At 28.5% G+C, this 21,823-nt stretch overlaps 2 protein-coding genes and 1 pseudogene across 3 annotated transcripts; 2 read left to right on the top strand and 1 right to left on the bottom strand.

Moving 5' to 3' along the window:
* The first annotated feature begins 834 nt into the window (after window positions 1-834).
* Window positions 835-2,796, top strand: LOC111305506 (fanconi anemia group D2 protein). Of its 2 annotated transcripts, none has more exons than XM_089750178.1 (3): window positions 835-1,015; window positions 1,126-1,206; window positions 2,554-2,796. In XM_089750178.1, exons 1-3 carry the CDS (start codon window positions 902-904, stop codon window positions 2,662-2,664), a joined length of 306 nt encoding a protein of 101 aa, XP_089606304.1. In that variant the 5' UTR covers window positions 835-901; the 3' UTR covers window positions 2,665-2,796. The 2 variants fall into 2 exon arrangements, with proteins under 2 accessions (XP_089606304.1, XP_022758846.2); XM_022903111.2 differs by lacking the exon at window positions 2,554-2,796 and adding an exon at window positions 2,284-2,398 and having other exon boundaries at window positions 837-1,015.
* A 69-nt stretch (window positions 2,797-2,865) lies between these two features.
* LOC111305505 (uncharacterized) lies at window positions 2,866-11,159 on the bottom strand. The gene is made up of 7 exons (XM_022903110.2): window positions 10,669-11,159; window positions 9,478-9,577; window positions 6,250-6,315; window positions 5,279-5,393; window positions 4,850-4,932; window positions 3,863-3,924; window positions 2,866-3,322 (listed from the first exon to the last, which is right to left on the bottom strand). Exons 1-7 carry the CDS (start codon window positions 10,902-10,904, stop codon window positions 3,211-3,213), a joined length of 774 nt encoding a protein of 257 aa, XP_022758845.2. The 5' UTR covers window positions 10,905-11,159; the 3' UTR covers window positions 2,866-3,210.
* A 6,946-nt stretch (window positions 11,160-18,105) lies between these two features.
* On the top strand, window positions 18,106-18,715 carry LOC149512861 (putative defensin-like protein 20 pseudogene; annotated as a pseudogene).
* Window positions 18,716-21,823: the final 3,108 nt, after the last annotated feature.

Raw genomic sequence — 21,823 nt, 5'->3', positions numbered from 1 at the left:
ATTACCGCTGCTGATCTGAAAGCAGTATGCATGATTTTTCTTTTTCAATCATATAAATCCATATAACAATTATGCCGACTTTGCATGTTAATATCGTCATAATAAATAATAAATTTATGAACATTTATTTGTTATGAATAATCAAACCGTCCAAAATTTAAGTGTTTCTTAACAAAATTAAATAATACTTTGTTGACTTGACCTGAAAATTATTTTTTTTAAATTTAAAGTTTTTTTTTTTTTTTAAGCATTGAAATTAAAATTTTAATATTTTATTAACTACCAACCGATCACATCACCGTTGGCAAACGAATTTCTAATTGAATGATCCACTATTTGCACCCACCATGTGAGGCAATCTCTTTTAACACTTTAATTAGCGTAGAAATCGAGTTATTTTAATTTTTATTATCAATAATTTTATTTTTTTATTAGTTATGGAAAAGTCAGAAACAAAATAAATTATTATGATTATTGTTTAAAATATACTTTTTAACATGATAATTAACATTTCGACTCAAGAAATTTTTCTTCATTTTTGAAAGTTTTTATGAAATTAATTAATAAATTATCATTTCATATAAAATTTAAACTTCAAAACAAACTTAAAAAATATTCATATATAAATTTATCATTTTATTTTTTATTTTTTAAAAATATATTTTTAAAATATATATATCAATCTTTTTTCTTAATTATAACTAAAAACTTTAGGCCAAAATAAAAAATTGTGGTAGTGTAAACACATCGTTTGAGTTGAGCCCAATTACTGATAATGGTCTTGGGCTTAACTTATGCCCAAAAACAAGCTATAAAAACCTTGCTCTTCCTCCTCTGGATTCACGACTCTGGTTGCTTGCTTTGGGACGTTGGGTAAATAAAGGAAATTAAAAGGAGAAGAATGATTCGAAGCCGATTGCTTTGGTTCACCTTGGGGTTTTCGGTGACAGCAGCTTCAATCTCTCAATTCATCTATAAAGACCTCTGGACTGATCGTTATGCCCTTAAATCTGATGTACTAACTTTTATTCTTTCCCCTTCGGAATTTGGATTCTCTGAGTATTCGGTAATTGTTTCAGTACAATCTGATTCAAGTTATTTGTTTCTTTTTTAAAATATTTTCAGATGAAGCAGAAGTTTGATGCACTAGAAACTAGAGTGTCGAATCTGGAATCGCTTCCTCCGGAGAACCCTAATCCTGCTCAGGTACTTTCTTTTTTTGTTAGTATTTTAATTTTTTGTGGATTTTATAATTGATTAATTAGTTAATTAGAGCGTTTTCTTTCAAGAATATATTTTTATATATTCCTATTATATCCAAATTTGCTATACCTTTTGCAAATTTATTTATGAGTTATGACATTATGAATTAAAAATAATTTAATTCTAAGAAGGTGAACGAAATTTGGTAAAATTTCCATGCAACTTCTCTTCATTGTTTTGGACATTATTTCAATTCAATATGTTGATGATTGATCAAAATGAGGTGGCTATAGGTAAATTGCTTGTGTCCAGAAATTTTATTAACCGTAATTTGTGAATTAGACGCCACGCTATGGATATTAGAATGTTTCATTATTTTGATAACTGAAAATCCTTTTGCAAGTGTGGATTCATGATCCATAAGATACCTTTCTTTGTGTAGCTTAAAAACCGATAAACTTCTGTAAATACCAAAACATAAAGATGTTAGGATTCCCGGAATTGCATGCGCTGTATCATGTCCAGTCATGAAAAACGACGTTTTTCTGCATAGATTAGTACTAATAACATTTGAAAAGTGCCGTGCATCGAGCTTGAGCCCAAGTTTTATCTCAACTTGGGATTAGAGTTCACTCTTGTTTTCTATCCCTTTTTTTTTTTTTTTTTGTTATTGCTGGTCCATTGGCTGGGTAAAACAGCAGTATTGCCTTTCATGAATCTCTGCGTGGGTCCTTTATTTTGATGTGAAATGATCTTAACAGCTAAGCTTGCTGGCATATTCTGCGTAGGATAGGGAACTTACTCTTTAGCTATAAATTTAGAATGAAGTTTAGGGAGAGCAGGACAAATTTTCACCTGAAAATGGTTGAGGAGCATTGATCGGGCTAATGTGGGATTTTTATGCAGCTCAATACGTTTCTTATTTGTTCTGTTCCCCAAATTAATTAAATCTTTTGTGGTGGTTTGGCATGAGAGAAAATGATTATTTGTTCTTTCAGAATGGTTTTGTTCTATGCTCTTCCAAATTCATTGATGTCTATAAGCTGTTTGATCTCATCTTATTAGTTTTCTTCGTTGCAGGTTGAAGGTTAGGTTTTATATGAAGCTCGGATAGTTTTTGGTTTGAGTCTGACTTTATTACTCAATGTATTTGGTTTTAAAACAATGAATCAAAGTAAAAGGAATAATTTACTTACATTCATTTTGATATTTTGAGCAACGTTATGCAGTGTGAATAATGTTGTATTTTGGTAATTCCTTCACACATTTTTATGATATAGTAATATTGTCACCAAACCATCCAATTTTGGTTACAAATTCATGAAATTACTCAACTGGAGCTATTTTCAGGGTATTAATTACTCTGCCTGTTGCATCTCTGAGAAACATCATTGGCCATCCATTTTGTGTGAGTCCAGCAAACAAGTGAGATGGCTGCCTATTTCCATCTCTATCAGTTGAGCCATCTCCTCAGGCAAAATGCTCCCTACCATCAAATCTCAGTTCAACCCGTCCCCTTCTTCCAAGAATACATTTTATGCTAGAATCAGTAGCAAACTTTCTTGCTACGCAAGCTGATGCAACCACAGTTTTTGGGAGTGGTCGTCACTCAACGGTATCTGAATAATCTATATCTACTGCAATTATTTTCAACAATTGAAATGCGACTAGGATTGACTCTTGTTCAACCATTATACAGAACAGAATTTTCATCCACATGACTAAATATTCATGGGCTACACGGATTAATAGTTCCTAGAACCAACAGGCTACACGGATTAATAGTTCCTAGAACCAATCAAATTAAAAATGATATGAAACATGAAATGGAACATGTTGCATTCTAATTTATCAGAAATAACACACTTAGAAAACATTTTTAATTTGACAAAACGACTCCACCGCAAGTAACTGGTTTATTCCCTTTCTTTTTCCTTCTTTCCAGATTTGAATTGAGAATTCCTAGCTCGAGCTAAATGCTCAGAAGTATCATCAGTAAGCCTTGAATCATGATTTTATCTGATGGGATGATCGAGGAAGGATGTTGTTGGCCAGTTCTTCATTTACCTTGACTGGAAGTGGGGGCATTTGTTTCATTACCTCTGGCAGGTCATTCATGCTGCCAGAAAAAAACAAAAAAAAACAAGAACTCATTAAACATTGAAGAATGTACGGAAGATGTACAGTACACATTGTTCTATGTCCAATTACAATGTACTATATTATTCCCAGATTAGAAGATATATATATATATATATATATATATATCTGTCTGTGCAAATAGGAGGCGTCTTAAACCTATTCACTTCATCAATTATTAAGTAATGAAATTTCCTACTAATTAAGTGAAACTATTTCAAAAGTATTGCGTTTAAGCTGCTTTTTCATGTTCATAATTTCCTATGAAGGAAACTGATTAAGTTAACAAACCTGAAACCATAGTGATGATGACAGCAAGAATACTATTAATGGTATTGCAGAAAAGTAAAAGATTCCATTATCACCTTAAATGTACTGTCTTACAGTACAAGACAATGAACATTCATAAACTTGCAGTCATGAAATAAAAAATGCAACAGTGAAAAATAATGTCCTCTAATTAACAATGAAAAATCTCTATTTTGGAGATAACAAAGAAAGCATAGAGGTAATAACATACTCATTCAAGATTGTGAGGATGTTGTCCCAGGCTTTACATAGGAGATTTACATTATCATGTATCTGCAAGGAAAAAAATAATAATAACTATCAATAAAGAAGGCATATGTCATTAGCTAATAGGGAGACAGCAACTGTCAAAGCTACAGTGGTAACAAGGTCAACCAATCAGATGGCTGCAATCAATAAAAAACTTCCAATGTCATAAAGTGCATTTAGAAAGAAAATTGACATTATCTTACCAGGTGCCAAAAAATAAGAGTTACATATTAACTATTCAAGATTCTAAATAATAAAAGAAAAGTAATTTGTAATAATGGGACATCTGCCAGTTTTCTGCATAAGAATTGCATAACAACTAATTATTAGTTCCATGAACCAGAGAGTGTTGGTGCCTTCTCATAAAATCAAATTAGTTCATTTCATTAAGTTGAAAATTCTTTTTCATTCTATTATTTTACCATGTTGCCACTTTCATTCAAAACCACAATGACAGTATATAAACAAGTGCATGAATACATATATATATATATATATATATATATATATATAAAATAGGGGAGAGATCCAGTTACACCAAAAAAGTTTTATACCTTTTAACACATTTTTCTAACTATTGATTTCAATAAATACAAGACATGATACTAAACCATTTTTTCTTTTTTTTTTTGACTTGTCTTTCTCATTCCTTGGATTTATTGAAATCAATGGTTAGAAAAAGGTGTAAAACTTAAAAGTTTTACACTACTTGCCTCTTTAGAATAAGCTTTAAAGAAACATAATAGAAAGAATTCAACTCCTATTAAATACAAAGGACTTATTTGATTAGACATAAGTCTTGAGAGAGAGAGAGAGAGAGATGATCACTTAAAGCAAACTGCAGCAGTAGCAGTAGCACTAATGAATGCAAAATTAGAAAATAACAGCTCATAAGAATGCCAGAGCAGATGTACATGAGCAGAAAATTTATTGAAACCATATATTATACCTGGAAAGCTGCAAAATTTGCAGAAATCTGATTAAACATTTGAGCATTTTGTTCAAGCAGCTCTCCCGTCACACCACCAATGGCTGAAAAGACATTCAAATTAAAAAAATGTACAAAAAGCAAAATTACTATATTGAAATCTCAAAAACATTTCACACTAATCATGAATCTTCTCTTTTATCATTTTTCTGTTGGTAAATCTTAAACCCAATCTAAGGTTCATGCTTCACAAGGTTGTTAGCTCCAAAGAATGTACACTACTTCAAGCTCTAAGCTTGATCAAATTTAATAAATTTAAAAAGAAAAAAACATAACCAATTGTCTTTACTCTGATTGAGCATAAAAATTACAACTGAAAGTTTCTCTTCAGCGGTAATTTTTATATAGGTAAAAAGGTAAGAGTCCTCACTATATATGTCTTAACCAAACCTTTGTATGGGATGCCATCATCATTGTCCATAGGGATAATTGGTGGAGCATATGAAGGACCATTAGGCCTGGTTAAATGAGATGTAGACTTTGCCAAAGAGTCTGTACCCTTTTCCTGTGAAACAATGTCCTTATTAAATTGAGCTTTCAAGAATTGAAGCAGAGAATCTAAGAAAATAACCAAGATACAAAGATATGAACTGCATAAATATGAGAGCTTAGGAAACTTTTAATGGGAAGGTGAAGCAGTTTCATCACCTATCTGAGCTTAAACAAAAAGGGCTAGAACCTAGAGAAAAACACCTAAAACCATCCAGAAATTTCTCAAAAGGACCCAGAGAATTAATTTGGACACTCATGCATCTGTCAGGGTTGAACATACTAGGAAGTAGCCCTTCCCTGAGATAGGGCAGGTTTCAACTTTCAGCTATATCTAGTTATGCCCGAGACTTAATGCTTAATTTATCTGATAGTCAGTTAATCATGCAACAGAGACACAGTGGAAATTCCATAATCATGTTACATATATGGCCTACTTATGTAACCTTGATTTATTATCTAGTTACCATCCTGCCTCTTGACTATTTTCTGGCACACCTTATTTCAAGACCAACATGCATATGTATTATGTAATAGAGAAGGATGAGAATATGACAAACACAGGAGTGCATGTGTTAGATATTTATGCATTTCAAGCAACTGTCAAGTCAAGAATGCCAAAACACGCCATCTTCAATCATAGGTAGAAAAAATTCTTTGACCACAGAAAACAGATCCAAAATTCATATATAGAATAAGAAACCACTAAAGTTACCACAGGCCAGGCAATTTTGTTCAAGAAACAACCATATGGAATGAACTTTCTTCTGAAGACATATTTCAAGGAACCAAACCAATTATGAAACATAAAGCAGTGTCAAAATACATTGCTCAAATCAAATGTACTGGCGTAAAATTTTTGACAAACATACCCTTCTCTCTTTATTTTTCCTTGCTGAATTATGATCCTCTTTCCTCCGTTTGCCATTTTCCTTTTTCTGCAAACAGATTCAACTAGGTGATTATTTAGCATACAAATACAAGGTACATTTATACACATATTTGCTACACAATTACAATCAAAATGATTATGACACATTTTGCACACATTATGCCATATATAATTCCACCATAAAACTACAAATCATTATTTTTCCTTTTTAAAGATAGAGATGCTAAAAGCCAAACTCGCTATAGAACTTTTGCAAGATGACAAAGAACTTAGAAAAGAATATAGAAAAGGAAAAAGCATCCATCAATAAGGAGGAAAAAGAAGAATTTGTTGAAAACCTCAATCATACCCTAGTTATATGGAGTCAACCTTCCAATCAGCTAAACAAGGAATCCAGCAAAGTCAGTCACAAACCCAATTATTAGTTAAGTTATTTATACATGACTAATGATCCACGGTCTATGTAAAGGCATTGAAGAGCATTGGGCATCTTAATGTTCACTGCTATCATACACTGAATTTTCAGTAGAATCTTACAACTCAATGTAATTAGATTTTTCTTTTTATAATATTATATGAATATAGTCTAAAATTCATTTCTAACAAATGTCTACGACAAATATTAAAACTGGTATTTAGGTTAATGAAAATGCAGTTTGCGGCATTTTATAAATATCAATTAGACATTAAATAAGCTTATAGGTAGTCCCAACCTCATTTTAATAGCCCCTTCTCTATCCCATGGTAAAGAGTACATGTCAAACATATCAGCTTTTGGTTTTGCCTCCAATAAAACAGGATATGGATCCCCAAGAACCACCAATATCAATTTTAATAATTACCATCTGGACATTTCCTGCACATAAGATTCATTGCAATGATAATAGAGTCATAAGCCACACATCCCTGGCAACAAGAGAAAATAGGAAACCCTTGTAATTTTATAAACCGAAACCCAAAGGAAGACAGTTTTGACCAATTTCCAAATAGAGTTATTCTCTCTTTTTTTGCCAATCACATTTGGGCCTTTTATTTCTAAAGAACACCACACTGCTGCAAACATATGACATTTCCATTTATTCACACCAGTTCCGCATCAAATGAGAAAAACTAAACCCAAGACATTTAGGCATGCTCCAACTAACTGCAACCATTAATACTCACAAATGAAAATTTTAATTTGGCCAAATGAAAAAATATTATGCTCTCAATATAGATCATTTAAGAAAAAAGATTAATAAAGATATAACTCTATGACCACCAAAGAATTAGAGGCTTCTTAATCTTTCTCCTGCAGCAGCAAAAAAATAAATCTTTCTCTATGTTGCATAAAACTTATGCCATTTATTTTCAAATTGGTAAGCTTTGAACATAAGTGATAACACCAATAAGCTGCAAAGCCCAAGTATAGTTAAGTGCTTGTTCACCTATCTGCATTAAATCTCAAATGAACATACATGCAAATATAGACAGTTCATTGGAGATGCTATGCAAACACAAGATCTCAAGTTCACCTCTTAGCGTCAAAGGAGTTGCATCTTACTGTGGCATATCTACAGATACCTGATTATTCATCCTCAACATCTCTTACATTCATTTATTATGTTCAAAAAAGGTCTAAAAACTTCTTTGTAAATATACCGTTTTATGGATCTAATTTGAACCATCTCAATTTCATTCAAAGGGTAAGCTTAGCTTATATACACATGCACATGCAGAACATGCATGCATGTATTGGTCAGTGGATCTTAATTTTTAATATTAATCAACTCATAGAAAGTTGGTTATAAATATAGCTCTTTTACAGGATGACTCACCATGCACAAGGAATTCATTCAGAATAAGTGATAATTTGTGCACTTATAAGATTTGATCGATTAAACATTTCAAACACGAAGTGATAACCATGTTGATGAGATTACCTCTAAATCCCTTCATGACAAGAGTTTTGGGGTTTGAACCTCTGATTGAAGGATATAATAATAATTTTTAATATTAAAGTTAAGAAATTAGTCTAATACTTAAAGAACAATACTTAAGTTGAATCCCTCAAGGAAGAATGATTCTGGAAGCCAAAATTTAAGGTTAGTAATGACAACAAGGTAGGGAACAATGAGAATAACAAGGGTATGCAATGAGGTTTTGGGGTAAGCAATATAGTTTCCAGGGATTTTTATAACTGTTCCCATGTTTCTAACAATTTCTAAATTAATTATCAAAGTGAATGCTGACTAGTACAGTAATGTGAAAAATGCTTCCAAAATTAAGGTGTTTTTTGGCTGAATATTTAAGATTTATGTAATTGCTAATGATTTTAAGATTAGTACCAGAGAAAAACACCTTTTGTTAGGATCACTTCACAATATCCAAACAAAAAACATACAAGTTTACTGGAATTTGATAAACATGTTTTCCATCAATTAAGAAGGTTACATGCATATATATAGAATTCTTGTAAACCTAATCCTACAAGGACTCAAGATCCAATATGGAAAACAGAAAACAAAAATATTTAACTTTAAACAAGAAACCATAGCTAGAAGACCAAACAATATTAAAAAAGGACACCAAAAGAAAATAAAAAGATATTCCTGAACTACAGAAACTGCAAAATCTAAAAATTGTGAAAGTACAGAATATTGATGACTCATACAAATAAAGAAAATTTTACTACCTGCAACCTCTTCCCCTATCCCCAGGTTGTGGCCTCCTTGGTACCAAAACAAAAGAAAGAAAATTCACTAAAAATAAAACCTGCTAGTTCCTAATAGTTATAAAAGAAAATTGAAACCTAATACAACTACTTTGGCCTATGTAAGAACTTAGGCATCTAATATGATTCTTGATTTTCTTGACATTTAAGCATGACTTTTCTTGATTCCTTGGTTGGCTGCAAGGCTAGCGCCCATACAAGTCACAAGATTTAAAATTATGAATGAACAGAAGGGAGCAAAATTTTAGTAAACTTGAACAAATGCAATTCTTTAACCGAGAGTTTTAAACAGAAACTCTAGAGGTCCAAGTAATGAAATGTTTGATCCAAGATAATCAAATCATTAAAGTTATAACCAGATAAACTGCTTTGAAGGAGCTGGACAACTTATGGAGTTATACTTATCATGAAATCCTTCATGCTGTTTTCACCCAAAAAAAAACCCTCATCGGTCCCAAAGCTTCAATAACATACAATTTTAAGTGACCAACTTACAGTCATCCATCTACAACGCAGTGCAACGTCCCTAACTGTTTTGTCCTTCAACTGCTTTGCGATCTTAGCATAGCGAACTATTGTTGAATCAGAGGCATACCTGCAAACAGCGATATCACCATACATATATATCTATTAATTGTGCAGCCTTCATTTATCAAAGGCAAGTGAAGAAATAAACAAGGAAAACAATAAGGGGCACAAAATAATGATCTGGAGAAAATCTTTTATGCCCAAAAATCAACCAGGAGAAAATACATTATTAATTGCTGGCACATTAATTTAGTGAAAACAATAAACATGAATGGAAACAGAAACTACTATTTCTCCAGCACGCAGGCCGATTTAACTAGAATCAGGACACAAATAGTTACATGTTGGAAATATTACTCGTCAAAGCTTTCTGTCTACAACAAAAAGAAATTTCTTTGAACTATACAGCAACATGGTAAAAAGGAAGCCTGTCCATGCATTTATTGTTATAACAATGCCAGAAATTAACACATCCTGTTCGACAGAAAGCTTCAACTTGAGGTTTAGAACATCGGAAATATAATTCATAACTACTCATGCTAGTGCAACCCAGTTGTCCTAACCAACCATATTTCCATTCCAGCCTTGCCAAATTTTCTGGAACAACGTTTTATCGGTCCATCTTATAACTCATAACTAATAAGAGTAACTAGTCACTTAAATGGAGAATCCATGATATTACACGGTAATTAGAAAGAAATGTCATATCATAGTTTGCACAATGTTCTTCTGTACCAAGAACTCCCCGTTTTAAAAGTATGTAACAAGACTGGTTTATTAACAGCTACCTAGATAGATACAATGAAATACATCTGAGTAACAAAGAAATAAAGAAAGAACAAAAGTATCTCTTCATTTTCCTCAAACCTACCCAAAGTATTTACATCAACAAAGAAAATAATTTACTTTACATCTTAGCATCAAGTATAAGAGTTGAAAATTGATATCATTAATATGGCCTTCGATGTTTTTACCAACCTCAACTAATTTTACTATCCTAAGAAACCTGAAAACAACATATATATATATATAAGCTAATTAAATTAGCACAAATTGAAAAAAATTGGTGAGTAAAAGTTACAGAAAAGTAGCAGAGATGAAAGAAACCAAAAGATAAAATAAGTAAAAAATTAAAGGGAGAAAGACGGAGAGGGTTACTTGGCGAGCAAATCGTCGAGAATCGATTGTTCATCGGGAGCCCAGTCGACGGAGATGCCAGGGTTGTGCCTCAACGCGGACTGCGTATCAGTCGAGACAGCGGCGGCGGCGGACGTATGGGCCCCGCTGCTATTCGAATTGACGGAAACGCCATTGGCTGGTGGAGGAGAAGCCGTTACCTTCCGGTTCGAGGAACCTTCCTGATTATTCCCCGTGGGATTCGCACTCGCAGCCATTAATAAAAAACAAAAGAAAAGAAAACAGCTCGAATTCTAACGTTGGAGGTTTGGAATTGGAAATTTATTTCTTATCTGAAGTAATTATGAAATTAAACGTATTCGGACAAAGTTAATTAATCAGGAGGGGATGGATTCTTGCAAAAGGATTAGAAAGGAAGGAGAGCAGTCTTTTTGGATTGAAAGCAAAATATTCTTGATTTGTTTTCGCCTTTTCCTGAGAGAGTAACAGATTCATTTGGCCCTATATTTTCTGCCGATTGGTTAAAAAAAAAACCATAAAATTGACAATTAGTCAACCTTTTCAAAATCCAAAATTGAAAAAAAAAAAAGCAAAAATTTAAAAGAATTGAAAAAAAAGTTTTGAAAGAATTTTTAAAAAATAAAAAATAAAAAATTCTCTTAAAAAATCTAAAAATCTAAATTTAAAAAAAAATAAAATAAAAATCTTTTAAAAAATTAAAAATAAAAAAATTATAAGAAAAAAATTTAAAATATCTCAAAATTTTAAAAAATTAAAAAAACTCAAAAAAAAAATAGAAAATGTAAAAATATTAAAAAATCTGACAATTTTTTAAAAATTAAAAAAAAAAAGGAAACTTAAAAAAAATCCTGAAATTTTGAAAAAAAAAACTGAAAATTCCAAATATGAGCTTTTTAATCTTTTGGGAAAAATTGAATTTCACATTTTTTTTGAAATTTTTACAATTTTTTTTCAAGATATTTTTTAATTTTTATGATTATTTTTATTTTGACTAATTTTTTTGAATTTTTTATGGTTTTATATTTTTCTCTTTTTAAAAATTTTGAATTTTTTCTTTTTAAAAAATTTTTGTATTGAGGGCAATTTTTCAATTTTATATAAATTTTTTATTTTTTTATTTTTTAGATTTTTTTTATTTTTCATTTTTTTATTTATTAAAAAATTTTTAGATTTTTTTGTTTTAGATTATATTTTCAAATTTTGAGATTTTTTACGTTTTTGTGAATTTTTTTGAATTTTATGAAAATTTATTTTTATTAAAATTTTCACTTTTATTTTTTGTATTTTATATTTTTTAATTTTTATTAAAATTTTTATAATTTTTTAAAAATGTTTCAAATTTTTTATTTTTCTAAATTTTCTAAATTTTTTTATTTTTTTTAAATATTCTTTTATTATTAACGTAACAATTGATAATATCACATTAACTAAACTTTTTGATACATGTCAATAGCTTAGCTCGAAATGATAAAATGAAAGTAAAATTATTTAATTGTGAATTTTATTTTTTAAGTACCAAATTGATAAAAAAAATATATAATACATATGCCATTTTTGTATTTAACCCATATGTCTCATTTTTTAAGCTGTTTAAGATGTTTCTTTTGATATAAATATATATAGAACGTTAAAATCTAAATTTGCCACTGGTAGATACTAAAATTTATCATTGTTTTTATTTTGTTCCTAGCTTTAAATCCGTACGATACATTGGATATATTCATTGATCAACAAATTTATATATAATTTTTTTTCTAAAATGATAATATAAATTTTTAAGTTTATGAACAACTCAAGTTTTACATTTTTATTGAGTATTTCATTTACAATTCATTTTACTACAATTTTATAATTATCAAATCACAATTCAAAATTATATAGAGTCCAACACTTACAAATGTAAGTTTCATATAAAATTTTAATGAATTTCACTCAATTCTAAATTATAATTGATTAATTGTAATACAATGATTGTTTGTGAAATATTCTCTTTTTTAATTTGGATTTTGTATATTTCAATATAGTCAAATAAGCAAATTATATATTGGATATAGTTATGCAATTATAAAAAAATTTAGAAACTCAAATTATAATTTATTAAATCTAAGTAATTTCTAAGTAAAAATCAATTATGTCTTTAATTTCAAGGAATTGAAAATTTTGTCGTCTAAAAATTAATTTTTTGTACAAACTTTTTTCATTAAAGATTCTTTCATAAGTAGTTGTTAGGGCAAACATCTAAAAAATAATACAAAACAATTAAATTAATTGCATTTATTTATTTTTATTTATATTAAATCACTTTCAATTGAATTCATATAAAAAAATAAATTTTAAAAATAATATAAATTAATTAAATGTATTTATTTATTTTTATTAATATTAAATCACTCTTAATTAAATTAATATAAAAAGTAATAAAACTTCAATTTTTATCATTAATACTTGTATAAAATATTATAATTTTAGGTTTGAATTTAACAAGAAATTTTAATTATTGGACCAAATCAATTTATAAATGATAAATAAATAATAAAATTTTAATTTTTAGATTAAATCAATTTATAAATGACAAAAAAAAAATTATTACACATCAAATAGAAAGAATGCTTTCTAACTATGAATGTATAGAGCAATAGAAAGTAAAAAGACATAAAAAGAAGTAAAAGTAATGTATTTACAATTAAAAAGAATAAATAATATTATTTCTTAAAAAATGAAATAATATTGATCTAATAACATATTTATAAAAGAAAAGAAATAATAGAAATTTATTTATAAGACAATCTTAGATGCTTTTGAAATTCTATTACTAATCAAAAACCATTTTTATAACAAAAATTTCTATTTTTCATGAGTTTATGTTTTTATTTTTTTCAATATTTTTTGTTAACTTCAAATGTATTTACCCAAAAAATGATACATTTTCTCTTCATATCTTAATATATAACAAAATGTATAAAATTTATATATATTGAACAAAATTAATTAAACAATCAAAACGACAATAACCTTTTTGTAACAAATATTCAAACTAAAAGCATACATATATCTATCCATCAAAATTATAGACTAATTAATTTGTTAATTATTTACATATTTGCCCTCAAACATAATGTTTTTCTTCTTACTTATTGTTGCGGGTGCATTCGATATATGCAATCCAGAAAGGAGTAGAAGATGCAAAGAAAGCAAAGAATTAGTTGCTTTTTGAAAACTTGATATGGTTTTTACAATATTCATGATCATTTTAGCAGTGATTTTTCAATGCTTGGGCTTCATTGATAATTAGAATAATACCAATCTTCATTTTAAATGTAAAATAATGTGAGAATTCTGCTTGTAATTGAGATAATTTTGAAAACTAATACATACCTACCATCTATGTGTAAAAATTAAAAATAATTCATTCAAAAGAATAAAAATTAAATATAAAAACAAATGAAAAAAATGGAACAAATAAAAATAAAAGCAAAACAAAATACTAGTATTGAAACAGATCTTCAGATCAATACTCTAACACACAAAAGCTATTCCCATTTATAATGAAGTTGGATATTAAAATTAAGAATTTAATTTAATTAAAAGTGATTTAAGATAAATAATAATAAGAGAATATATTTTGATTATGAATTGATTTAAACTTATTTATATAAGACAAGTAATAAATAGTATTTAAAGTTTCTTTTAAATTTGTGACGTAAACTAAACTTAAATTATAATCTGTATAAAATCAAGTTTATATGATTTGCATTAATTTTTTGATGATAATATATATATTAAATATATACACTATTTACTACTTTATGTTTTGAAATTTTAAACATGTAATTAAATTATCATATATTTTTCATTAATGTTATCAATAATAAAGGATATTATTCAATCTTGGAATTAGACCATGAAATTAATTTAAGTTTAAATTTTGCAAAAATAGTAATAATATGATTCCAAAAATTTTGCTAACCAATTTTATAAAGAAAACTAGTTTTTTTAACCCGTACAATGTATGGGATTTTTTATTAAAATTTTCATAATTTTAAATTTATTTTTAATTATTGATCTAATATATAATCATATATTTATAAATGTTAAGTTACAATTAAATGATAATATATATAATATATTATTAATGATATTGTTTATATAAAAGAAGTTTATACTTTTATAAATTTTCAAGAGATAGGAAACGATCTCCATGAGATATAAATTAGCTTGAGTACTTAAAAAGAAAGAAGTCACCATAAGGACTTTTTTATGATCCACCGTGATCTTTTAAGAAGCTATTTGAGTTAGATGACTGATTATAAGTGGGTGCATCATGTGGACCATGTAGTCCCCATAATGGATTTCCATTTGTTTCAGCACCTTGCTTAAAAAGATTAAGCATGTTGAGGCCGTAACATTGGAACTCACTAACTCCAGTAACTATGCCACTTTTGACAAGCTTGTGACGAGAGGGATAACAGAGATCGCCATCTGGTCCTAGACCTATTGAGATTACCTAAAAAACCACAATATAGAAGCCATTAGCATCGGTACACCAAAAAAGGGTCTAAGATATTGGCTTATTTGATTAAGTTATTTCAAGGCAAAACCTTTTATCGTGATTGTAGAACCAATGAAAAGTAAGAATGCAGATTTAAAGCTCTTACAGAAATCTTGGTAAACTTAAATTGGAGTCTTTCCATTAAGAACAGTAAGATCATCAACCACTTGATCAATGTAGACTTAAATTAAAATGTGTTGTTGTAGTCATCTCTGGCCAGCGGTTGTTATGCAACTCTATCTTTCATCAATTGTTGCACTTGTAGCTGCTTGACTTCTAAGGACTGAAGGCCAATGTGTTGTTGATGTTCTGTTTGGTGACTATAGGTTAACCGAATGATCTTGCTAACATTTTCATTTTGAAGGATTTTGGATTTGAAATTTTTGTGCTGGTCTGCTTTATAATTTACATCACTTGCATGTTAGACTGAATATATATTTGATAAGTTTAATGTCTATTGACAATATTTTTATAATGATAATGACTTTTACATGTACCAGCAAACTTATGGTTATATGTCATATGGGACTTATTATATTCTCAGTCCACCTTTTTTTATTATAGGATATGATGGTCAGCTACATATGCTGCAGGCATTTAACAAAACAAATGAAACTTTTATTTTTTATAACAATTCTTCAAGGAAAATAATTTTGAAAAAATAAAGGGGTTTGAGGTTTCGAGAGAAAGTTATCTTAAATGAATTTTGAAAAGAACAAAGAGGAATTGAAAAGCTTAAAGAAACACAGCATGCCATTGAAAGCTTTCGGTTGAAGAATAGTAAGAGGCTTATGGGTTTAAAGGATGAGGAAAAATGATACTTCCATGGAAGAATTATTTAAATTACTTAAATTACTTTCCATTTGGATTTGGTTTTAAATTACTTAAAAATTAGTTTTAAATTGAGATAAGGTGATATAGGGAAAAGAATTTTATTAAAATTTAAATTTATTTTTTATTTATAATTTAAAATTTTAGATAATTCAATAATTTTTAAAATATATATTTTTGATAAATAATTTAAAATTAGTAAATATCTTATGTGTTATTTTAAAGAGAAATTTTAAAAAATTTTTTACGTGTCAAAAAATAAAATTGTCCACGTAAACGTTCATGTCAATAAATTTTATCAGGTAATTATGTATGTTGTAATATAATATATATAATTAATTGATTTTGTTACATATTAAGTATTTTAAAATTAATAATTAAATTTGCATTAATTAATAAGTACATGGTATCGAAACCAAGTTAGGCAATCCATGTGTTAAAAAAAATAAACCATCCACATTAATTTTTTTTCTAAAAAATTTTATTTTTATATAATCATATAAGATTTTATTTATTAATATTTTTAGACCTCATTGACGGAATATAAATTGGCTTCTATTTTTTTTTTTTTACATGACAACCAAATATAAATAAAAAAATACTTGTCTCACAAAAAACTTTGTTATTTTTTTATATCTAGATTTTTATTTATAAATTAATTAAATATTAATTCATATAGTATGCATTTAATTAGATTCTTAAAGTTACACATTTAAAATAATTTAAACGTACAATATTATTTTTAGTTAAAATAAATAGACATCATTCGAAAGTTAAAAAAAAAAAGGTCGCTTTTGTTGCTAAAACCGAGAGACTATTTCTTTTACATTTCCTCTTTTAGCTGCTATGAGTCTATAACTGCTAAGAATCTTATCTAATTTTCAAATGTAAAAATTAGGTTTTTTGCCAAGAACGTAAAAATTGGAATTCTATAGATTTCCTTGAAAAATTATAATTAATTTTTAAAAAATATTTTAAATTTAACATTTAAAAGTATTTATTTTAATATAAATTTCATAAAAATAAATAATAATTTTTAGTGTAACATATCATGTGTACATTTTTACGCTTGAATATCCACATTATATTTTATTTTGTTTAAAATTAATTTTAAATATATTAATCGAATATTTCATTTCCAGTAAATGTGATCCAAAAATCATCAATAAATAAAAATACAATGGAAAATATCAATAAAACTAAAGTATAATGAGAAATATCAGTATTCACTCATAATAAAATGATAAATTCACCCTTTAACCCTCTATATATATTTCAGCAAAATAGTTGACATACCAAGCCCTAGTTACTGTATAAAAACATATACTCCTGATAAATATATGAAGTATTTATATGAAGAAACAAAGAAAAAAATAAAACAGACAAAGCAAATTCAAGGGAAAACTAAAATAAATTTTAAAAAATATTGATATCTGAAGTATATAAAGGAAGTTGAAAGAACTAATTAAAAAATAGTATGTCTTTTCATTATGAGTAAGTTTTATTTAATTTTTTTTATCGTCATAAAATTTATAATTAAAATAATTTATATTTAATTAAAATAAGTGTAAAGTGTGTAATTAACCTTTTCACTCAACCATAATTATATATATATATATTTATTTATTTATTTTGAAAGAAGAGGGATTGAACGTGATCATTGAGCTCGCAATATATGTAAATATCATTGAATCAAATTGCTTAAGAGCTAAAAATAATTATTTCATACTAGCTTATGACATACACACTATGTGGATGGAAAATAAAATAAAATAATCGCATCCTAGAATGAAAATTTTACAAATGATTCTTATCGAGCTTAATATAGACTTTTTTTTAATTCGAAAAAAGAGATTCAAATTAACTAGGATTGAAATCGGTAATCACGGGCTCCCTTATTTCTTCCTAAACAAGAAGATACATGCACTTATGCCCTTGAATTGGGATACAAGTAAGTATTTTATACAAACAAACCTATCAAAATCATGCACTATAAATTACGTATCCAAATGGTTTTTTACATCAAGTAAATTTTAAGTATCATAAGAGAAAAAAAAATGGCCCGGACAAAAGTTCTATCCTTTGTCCTGCTTGCTGTCCTCCTCCTATCCTTAGGTATGTCACACTCTTCTCAAAACAAATATACAAACATGTTAAATTTTTTTAGGTAAGGATCCTCCTGTGCTTTAGTTTACTGTCTTTTTGGGTGCATGTATAAGATATATTTTCATTGGAATTTCTTTCAAGTTTCATCGTTTTTCATAAAACATGGTTTCATAATTTCAAAAAAATTAAATAATTAAAATACATATAATTACATGATTTATTTCTACCATAATTCGCACATATTTATTTAATTTTTGTTATAATACATGAGTTTTTAATTCAATAATCGATACATGTATTTTTACTCGTAAAGTAAGATTCATTTTCTCTCTGACTGAAAAAAATAAAATCTGTCGTATTTGAATTAAAAGATGTTATGGAAGTTGTCGGATAAGGAAAATGTTGCAAAAACCATCCTAGCCTTGGTAGATGTGTATAGGAAAAGACGATGATCCTAAGAATAATGGCAAATGCAGGGCGTTTTGTATAACTGATTGTGAGAAAGGGGGTTTTTGCAAACAAGTTAGTGCAGGTCACCATGAGTGTCATTGTTATTGTTGATTTTAATTGTTTGCAATCGGAGAAATAAAAAAAAAAAATACACATAAACAAAATTGAGATGATATTTTCTCAATTTTAAATGGAATAAAATGATATTGAAACAGTCTTATTTCTTTATTCTTATTTATTTTTAACTTTATTTATTTTTTTATTTTGAAGGAAGCAAAATATAATGAAAAGAATCTCTTTGATAAGTAAAAGCTTTTGTGAAAAAGCTTGGTGTTCCCCTTTGGTCGTTGCTTAAAATTATTTGAGATTTGCAAAATCTGCATTGCCTGATTGCTTAATGATTATGTAAATAATGTGATTTTAGGGTTTGGAAGTTGTAAAATTTTAAAATTTCACTGCATTTAACTTGCCAGTTATATGATTAATATTCTCAACATTTTTCTTGACCGTAATAATTTCGTAATATTTGTTGATCAGTACTAGTTTGTTTGATTAGAAGTTTATATTTAATTTAATCTCATAAAATAAATTATTCATAAGAAAAATAAATAATCATGTTATTCAATTATGTCTTCCATGCTAGAGTTTAAAGTTGGTAAAGTTGATCCTAAATTAAAACTAAACCAACTTAATTTGACAAATAAATGTGAATAACTTGAACTCGTTCAATTTAAATTTGAAAATATTTTAAACTCAAAACAATTTAAATTTAAAATGATCCAAATTCAAACAACTCAAATAACAAAATTGAAATTAAATTGATTTAATTTTAAAACTCAACAGTTCCAAAATGGTACATCCAATATGATTAGAATCTAAAATACTTCAAATAAATCAAAATTTCTTCATTCTGAAATAACCCAATCTAAAGCAACTCAATTCAAACTCCTTATCCTTGGAATTGCTACCTCTTTCCATCTTTAGCCAAACAAAACTTCACCTTCTATAGTTAATCATAAGAAAAATATAAAAGGTACTTTGCAACCTACTCGTCCAAAAGAAAAAGTAAAAGATAAACTAAAACATGATAACGAGTGAACTCGGCTAGAACAATATTAGAATTTAGAAGTTAGAACTTCATACTCTTAGCTTAAAAATGAAAAAGATAAATTTTATGAGATAAGAGAGTATAGTATTTGTAATACAAAATCATGTAAAAAGCATGAGCATAAATTATATATGTTTATATATGAAATAAATTTACATCTAAATATTTAATTCAATAATAGGACGCTCAATCCTGAGGACGTTGCTGCCATTCGTGCAACCTCCATAAGCAAGATAGGGAGCCCTGACACAATATATGGAAACACACAAGGAAAGGCACCTATACGGTTAAAAGTGGCTACCACGTTCTGACCAACTAAAGAGCTGTCGAGGAAGAGGCGGGACCAGGAGAGAATCTAAGCAAATACCGATGGAGTCGGATATGGGGGGCCAACATACCCAGTAAGATCAAGGTTTTTGCGTGGAGCCTGAAACACAACATACTGCCAACCATGCAAAATCTAGTTCGAAGGAGAGTCGCTTTTGAAGGAAACTGCCCGAGACGTAGCACAGCGGAAGAATCTCTCCTTCATGCAATCAGTGACTGTAACAACGCTATGAAGGTACTGCATATACTAGGGTTTAAATGGGATGAGGAAATACATTCATCATTGCCTTCAGCCGCATGGTTTGACAAAGGGGTGGACAACTTCTCCCAAGACAGATTTGAGATTTTCTTGATAGCTGCATGGGCGATTTGGACGGGGAGGAATGAGGAGCTTCATGGGGGAAAAAAGTGAAGCGCGGCCCAAACAGCCACCTTCATAGGATCATAAAGGGAAGAGTTCATGAGTGCACAAGAGAAACGAGAGACGGACGTGCAGGGAGGACTAGCGATATGGAGACCACTACCCAGCAGCTCGGCCAAAGTAAACTTTGATGGTTCCTACAATAGGGATACCAGAAAAGGGGGGATTGGGGTGGTTGTCGGGGTCGGGGATGTTGAAGGAAATGATTCTTGGAGCATAGGCCATGAAAAGAATAGAGATAGCAGATCCATGGATGATTGAAGGAAAAGCAACACTGGAAGCTCTCAAGTTTGCTGGATATCTGGGACTCACAAGGATAGTATTAGAAGGAGATGCCTTAGAGGTTATACAACAACTAAACAGCCTGGACCAAGACCTGTCTGCGATCGGCGTTACAATTGAGGAAACGCAGGTAGTGATGAATCTGTTCTAGTCAGGTCATGCAGTCCATATTAGAAGAGGAGGGAATCAAGCAGCCCATGCCATGGCCAAGTATGGATTAAGTTTTGATGAGGATACCTAATAGGTAGAAGATAACCCTGATTTTCTTTTACCTATTATTCAAACTGATTGTAACCTGGTTATTGATTAATGAAAGTCCATTTCATTAAAAAAAAAAAAAAAACGTTTAAAAGGGCGAAATCGAATCTCCCTTCTCTTAAAAGAAAAAAGAAAAAAAAAAGTAGAGTATTTTAAGGGATATGAGTTTATAAGAACGATATGAACATGATGTCATATTTCATTCTGCAGCTTGCAATTATTCATTCTAGTGCTATGATTAGCATTAATTCATTTAACAAAAAAAAAACTTGATGATTCATATGTTTGTATCATGTAAAATATTAAATTTTGTGTATTTGTGCCGTATTTTATATAAAATTTACATGACAAAATTTGTATCGATACAAAAATATGAAATGTGTGTTTTTTTTTTACTTTAGATTTGATATTTTTTTTTAATATTTAAAATTTAATTTTTAAACAAAATTTATAATACCAAGTGATATGTAAAATGGCATAGTAATATCACGTGATGAATGTTATATGATGTGGAAACCACATTAATAAGCTGTTAGTTTTTAATGATTGAGTGATCAAAATAAAAATTTACTAAAACTTTAGTAATTAAACATGTAATTTACTTGAATTGGCTGCATTAAATATAATTTTCGCTTCACAATTCACAAAAAATAACTTTATAATTTTGATCATTAGAGAAAAAAAAATCTTAAATTAAATTTATTGTGGTAATTTTTTTGTAAAATTTTGTGGCAAATTATAATGATATGTCATAATGTATGACACGAAAGTTTTACTTAATAATTTTTGTTTATTTAGACATATTTAGCAATACATTTTTAGA

Source organism: Durio zibethinus, chromosome 21 (genome assembly GCF_047325235.1).
Source record: "Durio zibethinus cultivar Kanyao isolate XHJ-2024 chromosome 21, ASM4732523v1, whole genome shotgun sequence".
NCBI classification, from domain to species: domain Eukaryota; kingdom Viridiplantae; phylum Streptophyta; class Magnoliopsida; order Malvales; family Malvaceae; genus Durio; species Durio zibethinus.
This window is presented reverse-complemented; position numbering and strand designations above follow the sequence as displayed.

Excerpts from the sequence above, each read along its gene's own strand:
- LOC111305506 (XM_089750178.1), top strand. The coding sequence starts at position 902 with ATGATTCGAAGCCGATTGCTTTGGTTCACCTTGGGGTTTTCGGTGACA. Across the intron at positions 1,016-1,125 it reads GTTATGCCCTTAAATCTGAT|ATGAAGCAGAAGTTTGATGC; the intron begins GTACTAACTTTT and ends AAATATTTTCAG. Across the intron at positions 1,207-2,553 it reads AGAACCCTAATCCTGCTCAG|GGTATTAATTACTCTGCCTG; the intron begins GTACTTTCTTTT and ends AGCTATTTTCAG.
- LOC111305505 (XM_022903110.2), bottom strand. The coding sequence starts at position 10,904 with ATGGCTGCGAGTGCGAATCCCACGGGGAATAATCAGGAAGGTTCCTCG. Across the intron at positions 3,925-4,849 it reads CAAATTTTGCAGCTTTCCAG|ATACATGATAATGTAAATCT; the intron begins GTATAATATATG and ends TTTTCCTTGCAG. Across the intron at positions 3,323-3,862 it reads ATCCTCACAATCTTGAATGA|CATGAATGACCTGCCAGAGG; the intron begins GTATGTTATTAC and ends TTTTTCTGGCAG.